The sequence below is a fragment of the Scyliorhinus canicula genome, chromosome 1 (genome assembly GCF_902713615.1).
Source record: "Scyliorhinus canicula chromosome 1, sScyCan1.1, whole genome shotgun sequence".
Classification (NCBI taxonomy): domain Eukaryota; kingdom Metazoa; phylum Chordata; class Chondrichthyes; order Carcharhiniformes; family Scyliorhinidae; genus Scyliorhinus; species Scyliorhinus canicula.
Window position 1 is genome coordinate 81,152,571 of NC_052146.1, and position 14,674 is coordinate 81,167,244.

The 14,674-nt window shown below is 43.2% G+C and overlaps 1 protein-coding gene across 8 annotated transcripts in view; it reads right to left on the minus strand.

The window, feature by feature from the left end:
- The window catches only part of specc1la (sperm antigen with calponin homology and coiled-coil domains 1-like a), a 389,888-nt gene that overhangs the window by 95,213 nt on the left and 280,001 nt on the right, over positions 1-14,674 (minus strand). For all 8 annotated transcript variants that reach the window (XM_038794043.1, XM_038794051.1, XM_038794093.1 and 5 more), the window contains one exon: positions 7,292-7,394. In XM_038794043.1, coding sequence (XP_038649971.1) covers positions 7,292-7,394 — 103 coding nt within the window. The remainder of the gene's footprint in view (positions 1-7,291; positions 7,395-14,674) is intronic.

The window sequence follows — 14,674 nt, forward strand, 5'->3', positions numbered from 1 at the left end:
CGATCCATCAAATCACGTCGAACAAAAGGGCCAGCGTCAATTAAGCCAACAGTACCAGCAATTAATAAAATAAATGTTCAACAGAAATAGAAAGCTCTCAGAATTTATTACCCATTCAAAGAGACATATTACCCAAGGGGACCCTCTAGGATTAATTGTAAAGTTGTCAACACAGCTAAATGCATGGCCCTGAGGCGCATGGCCCTGAGGCGCATGTCAGTAATAAATCAATATCTGTGGCTTCAAACTCAATTGGGACCCATTCATGCTCCATCTCAGCCTCAAAATGAAAGTTCCTGGGATGGATGTGTGAACACATAATCTCTTGTCTGCCCCTAGAAGTTCAATGTAAGGGGACATTCATAGAATTTAGAGGGCAGAAGGAGGCCATCCGGCCCATCGAGTCTGCACTGGCTCTTGGAAGGAGCACCCTTCCCAAGACCACAACCCCACACTATCCCCATAACCCAGTAACCCCACCCAACACTAAGGACAATTGTGGACACTAAGGGCAATTTAGCATGGCCAATCCACTTAACCTGCACATCTTTGGACTGTGGGAGGAAACCGGAACACCCGGAGGAAACCCATGCACACACGGGGAGAATGTGCAGACTCCGCAGACAGTGACCCAAGCCGGGAATCGAACCTGGGACCCTGGAGCTGTGAAGTAATTGTGCTAACCACTATGCTACCATGCTGCCCATCTTCCCTGAATCCCAATGTAATAATAATCTTTATTGTCACAAATTGGGCTTACATTAACACGGCAATGAAGTTACTGTGAAAATCCCCTCGTCGCCACACTACAGCGCCTGTTCAGGTACACAGAGGGAGAATTCAGAGAATTCCCCACACGTTCATATATCTGTCCAGATGCATCTTAAATGATGCTATCGTGCCCGCCTCTACCACCTCCGCCGGCAAAGCATTCCAGGCACCCACCACCCTCTGCGTAAAAAACTTCCCACGCACATCTCCCTTAAACTTTTCCCCTCTCACCTTGAAATCGTGACCCCTTGTAATTGACACCCCCACTCTTGGAAAAAGCTTGTTGCTATCCACCCTGTCCATACCTCTCATAATTTTGTAGACCTCAATCAGGTCTCCCTTCAACCTCCGTCTTTCCAATGAAAACAATCCTAATCTACTCAACCTTTCTTCATAGCTAGCACCCTCCAAACCAGGCAACATCCTGGTGAACCGCCTCTGCACCCCCTCTAAAGCATCCACATCCTTCTGGTAATGTGGCGACCAGAACAGCACGCGGTATTCCAAATGTGGCCTAACCAAAGTCCAATACATGTAAGCCTCTCCACGTAACGATATCTTTCACCACTCGGTCATCACCAACTCGACCATATTCCCTAAGTAAGGGAATTGGGGATTGACCAGGAAATGAGCTTCCAACTCCATATCCACATTATGAGATTACTAAGACTGCTTACTTCCACTTTAATAACATCATGTGACTCAGCTAATCTGAAACTGTAACATGACCTGCCGACTCTTGTACTCAGTACCCCGTCCCATGAAGGCAAGCATGCTGTATGCCTTCTTGACCACTCTAACGACCTGCGTTGCCACCTTCAGGGTACAATGGACCTGAACTCCCAGATCTCTCTGTATTTCTATTTTTTTCTCTTTTTAAACTTACTTTCTCTTTACTCTTGCTGGATCTCTCTCTTCTAACTTCAATCCTCCTTTCACCTCTCCCCTCTCAGGTACTCTGCCCTCCCAATTCCCTGTTCATACGCTTCAGTGCTCGTAATGCTCTCTCTTACTGTGATCAGAGAATTGACTCTCTCTGATACAAGCCAGCAGCTTTCCTCTCTGCTTTCCTTGCCATCCTTGTGGGGGCTGAACACAGCACTTAGCACACGCAGCAACCTCAAATGGTCCCATTCGACTCTCTCACTGAACGTCCCTCCCATGCATCTTGTCCACGGGGTCAATTTCACCAATCTCTTTCCTGTCCATTTTTCTCCTCCTATTAAAGACCCAATGAATCTGCCAGTAGATCAGCTCTCACCACTCCAAATTAATTTCCTCTAGGATATCTACTCACTTATAAGGCCTTTGCCAGTAATGAGCTTATCGTGGGTGGCTGCATCAATGTCATGACTTTGATGGAAACTGGCTGATGATGGTAACACCTTCCCTCTAAATTAAGCCTCTCCACGTAACGATATCTTTCACCACTCGGTCATCACCAACTCGACCATATTCCCTAAGTAAGGGAATTGGGGATTGACCAGGAAATGAGCTTCCAACTCCATATCCACATTATGAGATTACTAAGACTGCTTACTTCCACTTTAATAACATCATGTGACTCAGCTAATCTGAAAGCCTCATTCATGCCTTTGTTACCCTTGGGCTTCAATATTTCAACCTACTCCTGCCTGGTCTCCCACATTTTAACCTCCCTAAACTCAAAGTCATCCACAATTTTGCTTGCCAAGCTATATTAGCTCGCATTCAAGCAATGCCTTAATTTTAAAATTTGCAACCTTGTTTTCAAATTCCTCCGTGACCTTGCCTCTCCATATTACTGTAACATCCTCTAGCCCAAACCCTCAGATACCTGCATTCATCTACATAAACTGCTCGAGCCTCCCAATTTTAATCGCTGCATCATTAGAGCAAGCTTTTGGTCACCTTCCCTACTATTGCCATGATAGTATGTTAACGTTTGCTTCATAACGTTCCAGTGAAGCACTTTGGGATGTTTTATCTTAAAAAGCTCTATGTAAATACAAGTTTTTGTATAAGTTGCTCTCTGTGATTCTCTCTCTTATATCATTGCTATAATGATACACAATGACCTGAGGCATTCCTTTGTGCTTGTTTTTTTTTGGGGGTGGGGGAGTTCAGAACGGACAATGCAAGTCTGGGTAAAATATTCCTGCTTTGAGAATAAGAAGTGATTCATTCTGTGTGCTTGTCTCTTGAACAGGTCGAAACGAATAGTGGAAACTGTCTGTGACCAGCTCCAAGGCCAAGCTGCCTCTGTGCCAGTGACAGCACCAATGTGAACACTGGCATGTTCCTTTGCAACTCCCTCAAAGTATAAACACAGAAGCCAAGTCCACCAGGCAATTCCAATGGATTTAATTCTTGAAAATTCCTTGCGTTAATTACAAAAATATTGGAAAACCGATCCAAAAATAAGGCTACAGGAAAGTACAGACCAGAGATCAATTAAGTATGGGTGATTGGGGTGGCATAGAAAGTGCAGGAAAGTTAAGGTAATACTGCTGTAAAGTCTGATCCACACCCCACTGTATTCGAGATGAAATCTCCCAGACAGGGTGCTGGAAGCTAAGGTGGGTTGATTTTTGATGGATATAGGGTATTGAGGGATTATGGGTCAAAGAAGCAAATATTGAGATAAGGTCAGCCACAATCTTATTCAATGTTTTTCAAAGTCGGGGGCGTGACCCACCCGTGGGTCGCGGAGCCGTTGCCCGCGGCGCTCCCGGTCGCGCAAATCCCCGCGCAGCAGCCAGCTTTTAATAACGCCGGCTGCAAGGGGCTGCGAACATGTTAAAAAAAAAGGCGGCCGCATTGCGCATGCGATGACCGGCGCGAATGCCCATTCTGCGAACATGTTTTAAAAAATGGCCGCATTGCGCATGCGTTCCTGATCATCATGCGCGCATGCGCAATGCGGCCGATTTTTAAAAAAGATGTTCGCAGAATGCGCCGATAATCGAGCACGCATGCACTGTGCGGCCGCTATTTCTTTTTAAACGGTTGCAACTTTTTGGTTTACAAGTTCTGTAGTGGTTTTTATTCATTTATTCTATTCATTTAATTTTTATTTTTTTCATTTATTTTATTCATTTCTTTTTTTACAAGTTCAGGGGGGTTTTATTCATTTTTTTCATTTATTTTATTTTATTCTTTTACAAGTTTGGGGGGGGGGGGTTATTTAATAAAGATTTACAGGAAAAATATGCAGAACTTTGGACAGATGGAGACTTCATGCTTTCCGGCACCGGAAGGCTTCACCTTCATCCAACAGGTTCCATTGGAGGAGCGTGTACAAGGGCCAAAGGGACCCAAAACCATTTTCTCCATTTTTGTCAGCAGCAAACAAGGTAAGTGAAAATGGTGGGTCGAGCAGGTCGGCCGGCATGGGTCGCAAAGGTCGGCCGGCGTGGGTCGCAAAGGTCGGCCGGCGTGGGTCGCAAAGGTCGGCCGGCGTGGGTCGCAAAGGTCGGCCGGCGTGGGTCGCAAAGGTCGGCCGGCGTGGGTCGCAATGGTCGGCCGGCATGGGTCGCAATGGTCGGCCGGCGTGGGTCGCAAAGGTCGGCCGGCGTGGGTCGCAAAGGTCGGCCGGCGTGGGTCGCAAAGGTCGGCCGGCGTGGGTCGCAAAGGTCGGCCGGCGTGGGTCACAATGGTTGGCCGGTGTGGGTCACAAACGTCGGCCGCCGTGGGTCGCAAAGGTCGGCTGGCGTGGGTCGCAAAGGTCGGCTGCCGTGGGTCGCAATGGTCGGCCGGTGTGGGTCACAAACGTCGGCCGCCGTGGGTCGCAAAGGTCGGCTGGCGTGGGTCGCAAAGGTCGGCTGCCGTGGGTCGCGAAGGTCGGCCAGGTTGGGTCCCGAAGGTTGGCCGGTTGGTAAAAATGGGTTCCCGGAAAAAAAGTTTGAAGAACACTGATCTTATTGAATGGTGGAAAAATCTCAAGGAGCTAAATGTGTGTCCAAGGTGCTTCTCAGAGAGATGGCTTTCTTTTCTGTGATTTAACAATAGGTTTGGGGAAGGGGGAATTAAATAACCATTTTCTCCCCTAAGGTTTTTGACAACATTGTTCATTGTAGCCCGAGTCACATATGACAGAAAGTCCTACTGCATAGTCAAGTCAGTCCTGTGTTTGGTGGTCTCAAACTAGGTTTCAGCTGCTGTTTTAATAATGGTTTAATTAATGTGAGTAATAGAGAATGAGTGAGCACATTGGAGAAATAAACCAGGGCTTCTAATCCTCATCACATCACCTTCAGTCTGGCCAAGGTGCCAGGTCCTGTTGCTGCCCATTGAATTGTCCCCAAGTGAGAATCAGAATTTTCAGGGAGAGAGCTGGCAAGAAGAAGGGAATTTCATTTCTTTTTAATTTAAACATTAAACATTTATTTCTCTCAGAGATTGCACTTAAGAGTTTATGTAAACCATATCAGAGCAAACTACTCAGAAAATGCATTTTTTATGAACTTGCATTATAAGAAATGTTGCCGTCATCAGTTTTCATTCCAAATTAATCACAAGACAATTTGGATGCGGAAGACTATTTGGCCATCTTAGATTCCTAAAGGTATCTAAAAGTAAATAAAAAAAACAAAACACAGCAGATGCTGGAAACTTGAAAGGAGGAATCAAAAATTCTGGAATTGCCCTGGTATGCATTTCCAGAGTGAATTACCCCAGATTTATACTCCCACTAATCATTCTGGGATCCCATTTCATTTCTGATAGCTCTTGTTGAAACATTGGAACAGAGTACGTGATTCATTCCAACAAGATGCTCGTGTTTAATTAGAACACGGCTCATCTGCACCTCAAAACCATTTCCCAACCTTAGTTCTATGCCCCGATACCCTTTCTTACTCAAAATCTGCCAATTTCAGCCTGAAAGCGCCAACTGCTCCTCAGCATGCATGATCTTTCAGGAAATCAATCACATTTTAAGACGGTGATTCCTGATTTCACTCCTGAACGGTTTAGTTCTAATTTAAGATTACGCTCTCTTATTTGAAATTCTCATCCTCATTTCCAAATCCCTCCAGGGCCTTACCCCTCCCCATCTCCCTGTAAACCCCTTTAACCCCACAACCCTCTGAGATAATAATAATCTTTATTAGTGTCACAAATTGGCTTACATTAACACTGCAATGAAGTTATTGTAAAAACGGGAGCATGTGGAGGTAACCCACGCAGACATGGGGAGAACGTGCACACTCCGCACAGACAGTGACCCAAGCCGGGAATCGAACCCGGGTCATTGGCACTGTGAAGCAACAGTGCTAACTACTGTGCTGCCTGATATCAGTGTTTCTCTCATTCTGGCCCCTTGTGCATCCCCAATCATAATTGCTCCACCACTGGTGGTCATGCTTTCACTTGATGAGGCGGCAAGCTCTGGAATTCCTTTCTACTTCACTACCTTCTTCAAGATACTTCTTAAAACTGGCGCCGAAGTCCCAGGTTCGATCCCGGCTCTGGGTCACTATCCGTGTGGAATTTGCACATTCTCCCCATGTTTGCGTGGGTTTCACCTCCACAACCCAAAGATGTGCAGGGTAGGTGAATTGGCCACACTAAATTGCGCCCTAATTAGAAAAAATTAATTGGGGACTGTAAATGTTAAAAATTAGGTGGGGGGGGGGGAAAGAGAGATACTTTTAAAAACCTACTTCCTGGAGCAAGCGTTTGGTCACCTGACCTAAAATGTAGCTCAATGTACTTTGTTTTATAATGCTTTTGGGAAGTACCTGGGACATTTTATTATGTTAAAATGCGATTTGCGTACAACACCTTTATTTCTTGCTCTTCCTCAGTTGCAAGTCTCTATTTAATAAAACATATTCATGTTGATCTTGGATCTAAAGTGGATGACCTCACACTTTTCACTATTAAACCTCATCTACCAGTTTTGTCCACTCACAATCTGTCCATGCCCGTTTGTCATTTCCCACAACCATCAACATGTGAAGAAAAGCTCACAATTTATATAATGCACAAGATTGACCATTTCCATTCACTGATCTGACATCAGTCGATATGATTACCTCTCAGAAATCTCCTTTCAACACTGAAAAGCACAAGTTCCAGCTGTGCCATTAAAATATCTTCGCCCTCGCCAACATTTGGCAGCTATTCCTCTGCCTGTTTATTTAGATCTATTTTGCCACTTGAATCACTCTTTTGAAAAAAATAATGAATTTGTGTTCATATAGCAACTTCCAGGATGTCCCAAGCTGTCATCAGATAACTTATTTGTGAGTTTCAAGAGAATAGAACAAAGATTGAGGATAGACTGCCACAGGGAAAGTGATTGCATGGGTCATGAGCAATCAGCCACTGGCATGAAACCAAACCAGGTATACAGTCCTATTCTTCAGATCAAATTCCTTTTTGAGAGATTCAAAATCATAAGTAACTTACTTCAATTAGTCAGATATTTTTCATAATCGTTTTCTTTTTTTCCACTTCTTGAACGATACATTTCAAAACACTGCATTTCATGTGCCAAATAAAGAAAATTAGATATAGCATGTTGCTCACTTACTTGATAACCTTCCGTCTTCTTCTGACACCATTTCAGGAGTGCATTCCTCTTGGAGCCACCATACTCGCGAGCCAGTGCTGACAATGGATCTTTCCTCTCTTCCCTGTTTAAAGTAAACGGAAATTCAAAGTTGGTCACAGCAGAGTTTTAACATTGACTTGCTCTGTCGCTCATACAGAAGAGTATGACTTTTATACTTCAACAGAGAAAACCCTAAGCAGAACAAGTTGAATGTGGGTTCTGACCTTTGTAACACTGGATGAATTAGCTGCGCAGATAGATGTAAAGGCGTATGCTATAGTTGGGATTACTTCCAAGATGACCATGGATGGGATCTAAATATTGAGGGTTATTCAGTGTTTAGGAATGACACGACAGGAAAGAAAAGATGGTGGAGCTGTATTGTTGATTAAAAAAAGATATTGATACAAGATTGAGAAAAAGATATTAGCACAGACGATGTGAAATCTGTATGGGTCGTTTAAGAAATACAAGGGGCAAAAACCATTCATGGGGGTGGTATACGGGCCACCAAACTGCAATAGCAATGTTGGGAATAGCATTAAACAGGAAATCAGAGATGCAGGCGATAAAGGAACATCTGTGTTGGATGACTTTAATCTGCATATAGATTGGGTGAAGTCAAATTAATTACAGTGCAATAGAGGAGGAATTTCTGGAATATATACGGCATGGTTTTCTGGACCAATACATTGAGGAATTAACAAGGGAACAGGCCGCCCTGGACTGGATATTATGCAATTAGAAAGGATTACTTGGCAATCTAAAGCTGAGAGAGCCCTCGGGAATGAGTGATCATAATTTCATTGAATTCTTTATCGAGATGGAGAGTGAGGTAGTTGATTCTGAGACCTGGGACCTGAATTTCAAAAAAGGTAACTATGAGTTACTACGATGGACTGGGAAACATTTCTGAAAGAAAGGATAATGGTCAAGCAATGGCAGGCATTCAAGGAACAAATAGATGAATTCCAAAAGTTATTAATTCTATTTGGCAGAAGAGTGGAAAGGGAACTGTGGCTTACAAAGGAAATTAGAAATAACATTAGATTCATAGAAGAAACATACAAATTGGCAAGAAAAGGCAATAGATCTGAGGATTGGGAGCAGTTTAAAATTCAGCAAAGGCAGACCAAGGGATTGATTAAGAAGGGGAAAATAGAGTAAGAAAGTTAGCTAGCGGGAAACATAAAAACAGACTGTATATGTTTCTGTAGGTACATAAAGAGAAAATATTGACATAAACAAACATAGGCCCCTTACAGTCAGAAACGGGGGAATTCATAACAGGAAACAAAGAAGGCTGAGATACTAAATTTGTAGTTTGCTTCTGTTTTCATAAAGGAAGACATGAATAATGTACCGGAACTTCTGAGGAACACAAGTTCTAGTGATGAGCTGAAGGAAATTAGTATTCATAGAGTATTGGTTTTAGTGAAATTGATGGGATTAAAGGCTGATAAATCTCCAGGACCTGATTACTTAAGGAAATGGCCCTAAAAATGTTGAACTCTGGAATGGTTCCTACAGATTGGAGGGTAGCTAATATAAGCCGCTAATCAAAAAGGGAGGTAGAGAGAAAACAGGGAACTATAGACCGGTAAGCCTAACGTCGGAAGTAGAGAAGTTACTGGAGTCCATTATCAAGGATTCCATAGCTTAGCAATTTGGAAAGCAGCAGTATAATAAGACAAAGTCAGCTTGAATTTACAAAAGGGAAATCATGCTTGACAAATCTACTGGAATTCTTTGAGGACGTAACTAGTAGAGTTGATGAAGGAGAACCAGTGTATGTGGTTTATTTAGACTTTCAAAGCCTTCAACAAGGTCTCACATAAGAGATTTGATTTAGATTTGTCATGTGTACCGAAGTACAGTGAAAAGTATTGTTCTGCGTTCAGTCTAGGTAGATCGTTCCATATATGAAAAACATAGGACGCACGATAAATACACAATGTAAATACATAGACACAGGAATTGAATAAAGCATACGGAGTGTAGTGCTACTCAGTCAAGAAGATGCATGGAGAAATCAGTTCAGTTCATAAGAGGGTCGTTCAGGAGTCTGGTAATAGCGGGGCAGAAACTGTTTTTGAATCTGCTATTGCGTGCTCTCAGCCTTTTGTATCTCCTGCCTGTTAAAGTGCATGGAATTGTAGGTAGTGTCTGGAGATGGATAGAAAGCTGGTTCGCAGACAGGATGCAAAGAGATGGAATTAATGGGCCTTTTTCCCCAAATGGCAGGCAGTGACTAGTGGGGTACCTCAGGGATCAGTGCAAGGACTCCTGCTGTTAACATTATATATTGATGATTTAGACAAAGGAAGTGTATTATCTTCAAAGTTGCAGATTATACGAAGCTGGGTGGAGGATGCAGAGATATTTCAGCTAGATTTGGACAGGCTGAGTGGGCATATGCATGGCAGATGCAGTATAATGTGGATAATGTGAGGTTATCCGCTTCAGTAGCAAAAATAGGAAGGCAGATTATTACTTGAATGGGTGTAAATTGAGAGAGGAGGATACTCAGCCAGACCTTGGTGTCCTTGTGCATCAGTCTCTAAAAGTGAGCATGCAGGGACAGCAGGCAGTAAAAAGGGCAAATGGTATGTTGGCCTTCGTAGCAAGAGGATTTGACTATAAGAATAGGGATCTTTTACTGCAATACTGCAGAGCATTGATGAGGCCACACCTGGAGTATTGTGTGCAGTTTTGGTGTCCTTATGTGAGGAAGGATTTTCTTGCTATAGAGGGATGGCAGCTTGGCAGGACTGTCATATGAGGAGTGATTAAGTCAATTAGGATTATATTCAGTGGAGTTTAAAAGAGTGAAACTTTCTCTCAGAGAAATTTATAAAATTCTAACAGGATTAGACAGGGTAGATTCAGAAAGAATGTTCTGGATGGTGGGGACTCAACAGTTTGAGAATAAGGGGTAAACCTTTTGGGACTGAGGCGAGGAGAAATTTCTTCACCCAGAGAGTGGTGAATCTATGGAATTCACTACCACAGAAAGTAGTTGAGGCCAAAACATTGCGATTGTAAGAAGGATTTAGATTTTGTTCTTGGGGCTAAAGGGATCAATGGAGGGAGGCGTAATTAGGGTACTGAATTTGATGATCAGCAATGATCATAATGAATGGTGGAGCAGGCTCGAAGGGCTTATTCCTGCTTCTATTTTCTATGTATGCATGTCATGAGGAATGGCAGCAATTTCCTTTGATGGATTTGGTATCAGATTAATGACACAAATGCAGATTTAGTGTATTGTGGTACTAATACTGTTTTAAAAAAGCCAAAACTAAAGAAATTTTAGAAATAACTTTCCCCTCTACCTTGGACCATCAATCTCTATTGAAATTATTTCCCAATATCTTTTCTTAATTGATAAAATAGAACACTCTGTCTTGGAAAATCATTCCATCTGGGGAAACCAGATGGTTGGCATTGAACAGACAGCTATAAATCTGTCTGATGGGCATTGGGACCATTTCCATTTGGACGGAGTATACTTTCAGTACTTCAGAATTACAATAAACATTCACCTTAATGATTTAAGGCTACAAAAAAAAGCTTTTTGAGGCAATGTGCACATGATTCTGACAGTCGAATACTTAAAAGACTGGGAACTATAGTGGTAACCCAATGAAGGATGCAGAAAATATACATCAGGCCTCAGTGAAGAAACACACTGGCAAAATACCAAAGCACAGCAGAGATATGATTGCATCCTGTTGTGCTCAAAGGGCTGGGTATAAATTTTCAGTCCGTTCAAACTGCTGAACTGCAGGAAATTTGCAGGAGCTGCACTTCCTCATGGATGCGAAACTTTGGGAATAAGCAGCAAAGTTTTCATTTCTGTCCATCCTCCAGTCAGGACACAGGCAAGGGAAAACGGACCCCACAATGTCATCTACTGGCCCGACCCGCACAATTCTCTGAGTTCCCAAAAATCTGTTAGAATCTGGTCCATGCCGAAGACTACGGCGTCAGGGATCTGGTCTTCCCAGAATCTATGGAGTCTATGGAATCCTGGAAGATGACCACCAATGCATCCACTATTTCTACAGCTACGTCTTTAAGTACTCTGGGATGTAGGATATCAGGTCCTGGGGATTTATCGGCCTTTAATCCCATCAATACCCCCAGCACCATTTCTCTATTAATATTGATCTCCCTCAATTCTTCCCCCTCACTGCATCTTGCATTCTTCATTTCTGATATCCAATTTGTGTCCTCTTTTGCGAAGACAGAACCAAAGTATGTATTCAGCTGCTCAGCCATTTCTTTGTTCCCTATTATACATTCCCCCATTTCTGTCTGTAGGGGCCTACATTCGTCTTCACCAATCTCTTTCTCGTCACGTACTTATAGAAACTCTTAGTGTCAGTCTTTATGTTCTCTGCAAGCTTACTTTTGTACTGTATTTTCCCCATCTTAATCAATCCCAGGTCCTTCATTTGCTGAATTCTGAACTGCTCCCAATCCTCAGACTTATTATTTTTCTTGGCCAATTTCTACGCTTCTTCCTAGGATTGGATACTATCTTTAATTTCATTTGTAAGCCATGGATTGGCCCTCTTACCCATTTTGCTTTTGTGCCAGACAGGAATAAACAGTTGTTGCAGTTCCTCCATGCGTTCCTTAAATGTTTGACATTGCCTATCCACTGTCATCCCTTTAAGCAACTCTCCCCAATCTATCAAGACCAACTCACACCACACATCTTAATAGTTTCCTTTAAGATTCAGAACCCTAGTCTCCGAATCAACTACTTCACTCTCCATCTTGATAAAAAATTTAGCATGTTATGGTCGCTCATCCCCAAAATAGTCTCGCACAGCGAGATTGGTAATCATCCCCTTCTCATTACACAGTACTCAGTCTAAGGTGGCCTGCTTTCTAGTTGGTTCCTCCACATATTGGTCAAGAAAACCGTGCCGTATACACTCCAGAAATTCCTCCTCTACATCACTGTGGTTAATTTGATTTGCCCAATCTATGAGCAGATTAAAATCACCCATGATCACAGATATTCCCTTATCACATGCATCTCTAATTTCCTGTTTAATGCCATTCCCAACATCACTACTCGAGTTTGGGGGTCTATATATATATGACACCCACTAATGATTTTTGCCCCTTGGTATTTCTCAACTCAACCCTTACAGATTCCACGTTGTCAGAGCTGATATCCTTTCTCACTATTGTGTTAATTTCCTCTTTAACCAACAATGCCACTCCATCACCTTTCTTTTTTGTCTGTCCTTCCTAAATACGGAATACCCTGGGACATTCAGTTGCCATCCCTGGTCATCCTGCAGCCATGTCTCCGTAATCCCAATTATATCGTACCTATTTACATCTATCTATGCGATTAGTTCATCCACTTCATTGCAAATGCTCCGCGCATTAAGGCACAAAGCCTTTAAGCCTTTTTAACATATTTGTCTTCCTCCCAATATTTTTTGCTTCGGCCTTATTTGAACTTCGTCCTTGGTTTCTCTGTCTATCATTTTTCTTATTCCCCTTTCTACCTTTCGTTTTTGTCCTCGCTCCCTCCTTCTCTCTGACTCCTTACATAGGTTCCCACCCCGCTGGCATATTGGTTTAAACCCTCCCTAACAGCTCTAGCAAACACTCCCCCTAGGACATCAGTCCCCGTTCTGTCCAGGCATAACCCGTCCAATTTGTACAGGTCCCACCTCCCCCAGAAGAGGTCCCAATGTGACAGGAATCTGAAACCCTCCCCCTGACACCATCTCTTCAGTCACGCATTCATCCGATAGATCCTGTCATTTCTACTCTGACTAGCACATGGCATTGGTAGTAATCCTGAGATCACTACCCTGGAGGTCCGATTTCTTAACTTTCTTCCTGGTTCCCTGTATTCGGCTTTTAGGACCTCACCCCTTTTTTTTTTTACCTATGTCGTTTGTACCAATTTGTACCACAGCCACAGGCTGTTCGCCCTCCCCCTCCAAAATGTCCTGTACCCACTCCGTGACATCCTTGACCCTGGGAAGCGACATACCATCCAGGAGTCTAGTTTGCAGCCACAGAAACACCTGTCTATTCCCCTTACAATTGAGTCCACTAGAACTCTTGCACAGGCACACTTTGTACCCCTCCCCTCTGCAGCAGAACCAACCATAGCACAGCAAATTTGGCTGCCGCTGCTTTCCCCTGAGGTCATTCCTCTGAACAGTATCCAAAACGGTGTATCTGTTTTCAGGAGAATGGCCACAGATTTCTGCACTAGCTTTTTCTGTCTGGTGGTCACCCATTTCTTTCCTGTCTGCTTATTCTGAGCCTGTGGTGTGACCATCTCTCTATACCTGCTATCCATGATACTTTCTGTCTTGCGGATGCTCCAGTGTCCCCAACTGCCACTCCAGCTCTGAAACTCGAGCTTCTAGTAGCTGTAGTTGAGTGGCTTGCGAGGCATTTTCAGAGACAACCACATTGTTTGGGTCTGAAGTCACATGTAGGCTACATCGGATAAAGATGGCCGATTTCCTTCCCCAAAAGACTGCCTCTACCGACAAGTTTTTCACATTTACTCTTACTAACCTCTTCCTTTTTACAGACCTACAGAAGCTTTTACAATCTGTTTTGATGTTTCTTGCTACTGTGCTGTCACAACCTGTTTTTTGCTTTCTTTATCAGTTTCTTGATTCTCCCATGCTGTCCCTTTAAAACTTCCCATTCTTCGGTCTTCTTATCCTTTTTGGTAACATTATAAGCATCCTGCTTTAAGCTAATACCACTTGTTTGCCATGATTTGACCATTTTCACCAGGGGATTTCATTCCTAAACAAAACATAGATATTGATATAGAGATAGAATTTACAGTGCAGAAGGGGCCATTCGGCTTATTGAGTCCGCGCCGACCGAAAGAGCACCCCACACCTCCGCCCTATCCCCATAACCCAGTAACCCACCTAACCTTTTTGGACACAGAGGCAATTTAGCATGGCCAATCCACCTAACCTGCACATCTTTGAATTGTGGAAGGAAACTGGAGCACCCGGAGGAAACCCACACAGACATGGCGAGAACTTGCAGACTCCGCACAGACAGTGACCCAAGCCGGGAATCGACCCTGGGACCCTGGAGCGAAGCAACTGTGCTAACCACCGTGGTACTGTACAAACACATATTTGTTGTGTATTATGATTTATTTTCATGTTTTCTATTGCTTATCTATTGTCATATCTTTTAATGTATTTCTCAATCTACTTTAGTCAACTCATCCCAAATACCAAAGTGGTTTGTTTTGTTCTGATTTAAGACCCTCGCTTCAGGTGCAACTAAATCAAACTCAGTATCAAACTGTATCATATTACAATCACTCTTTCT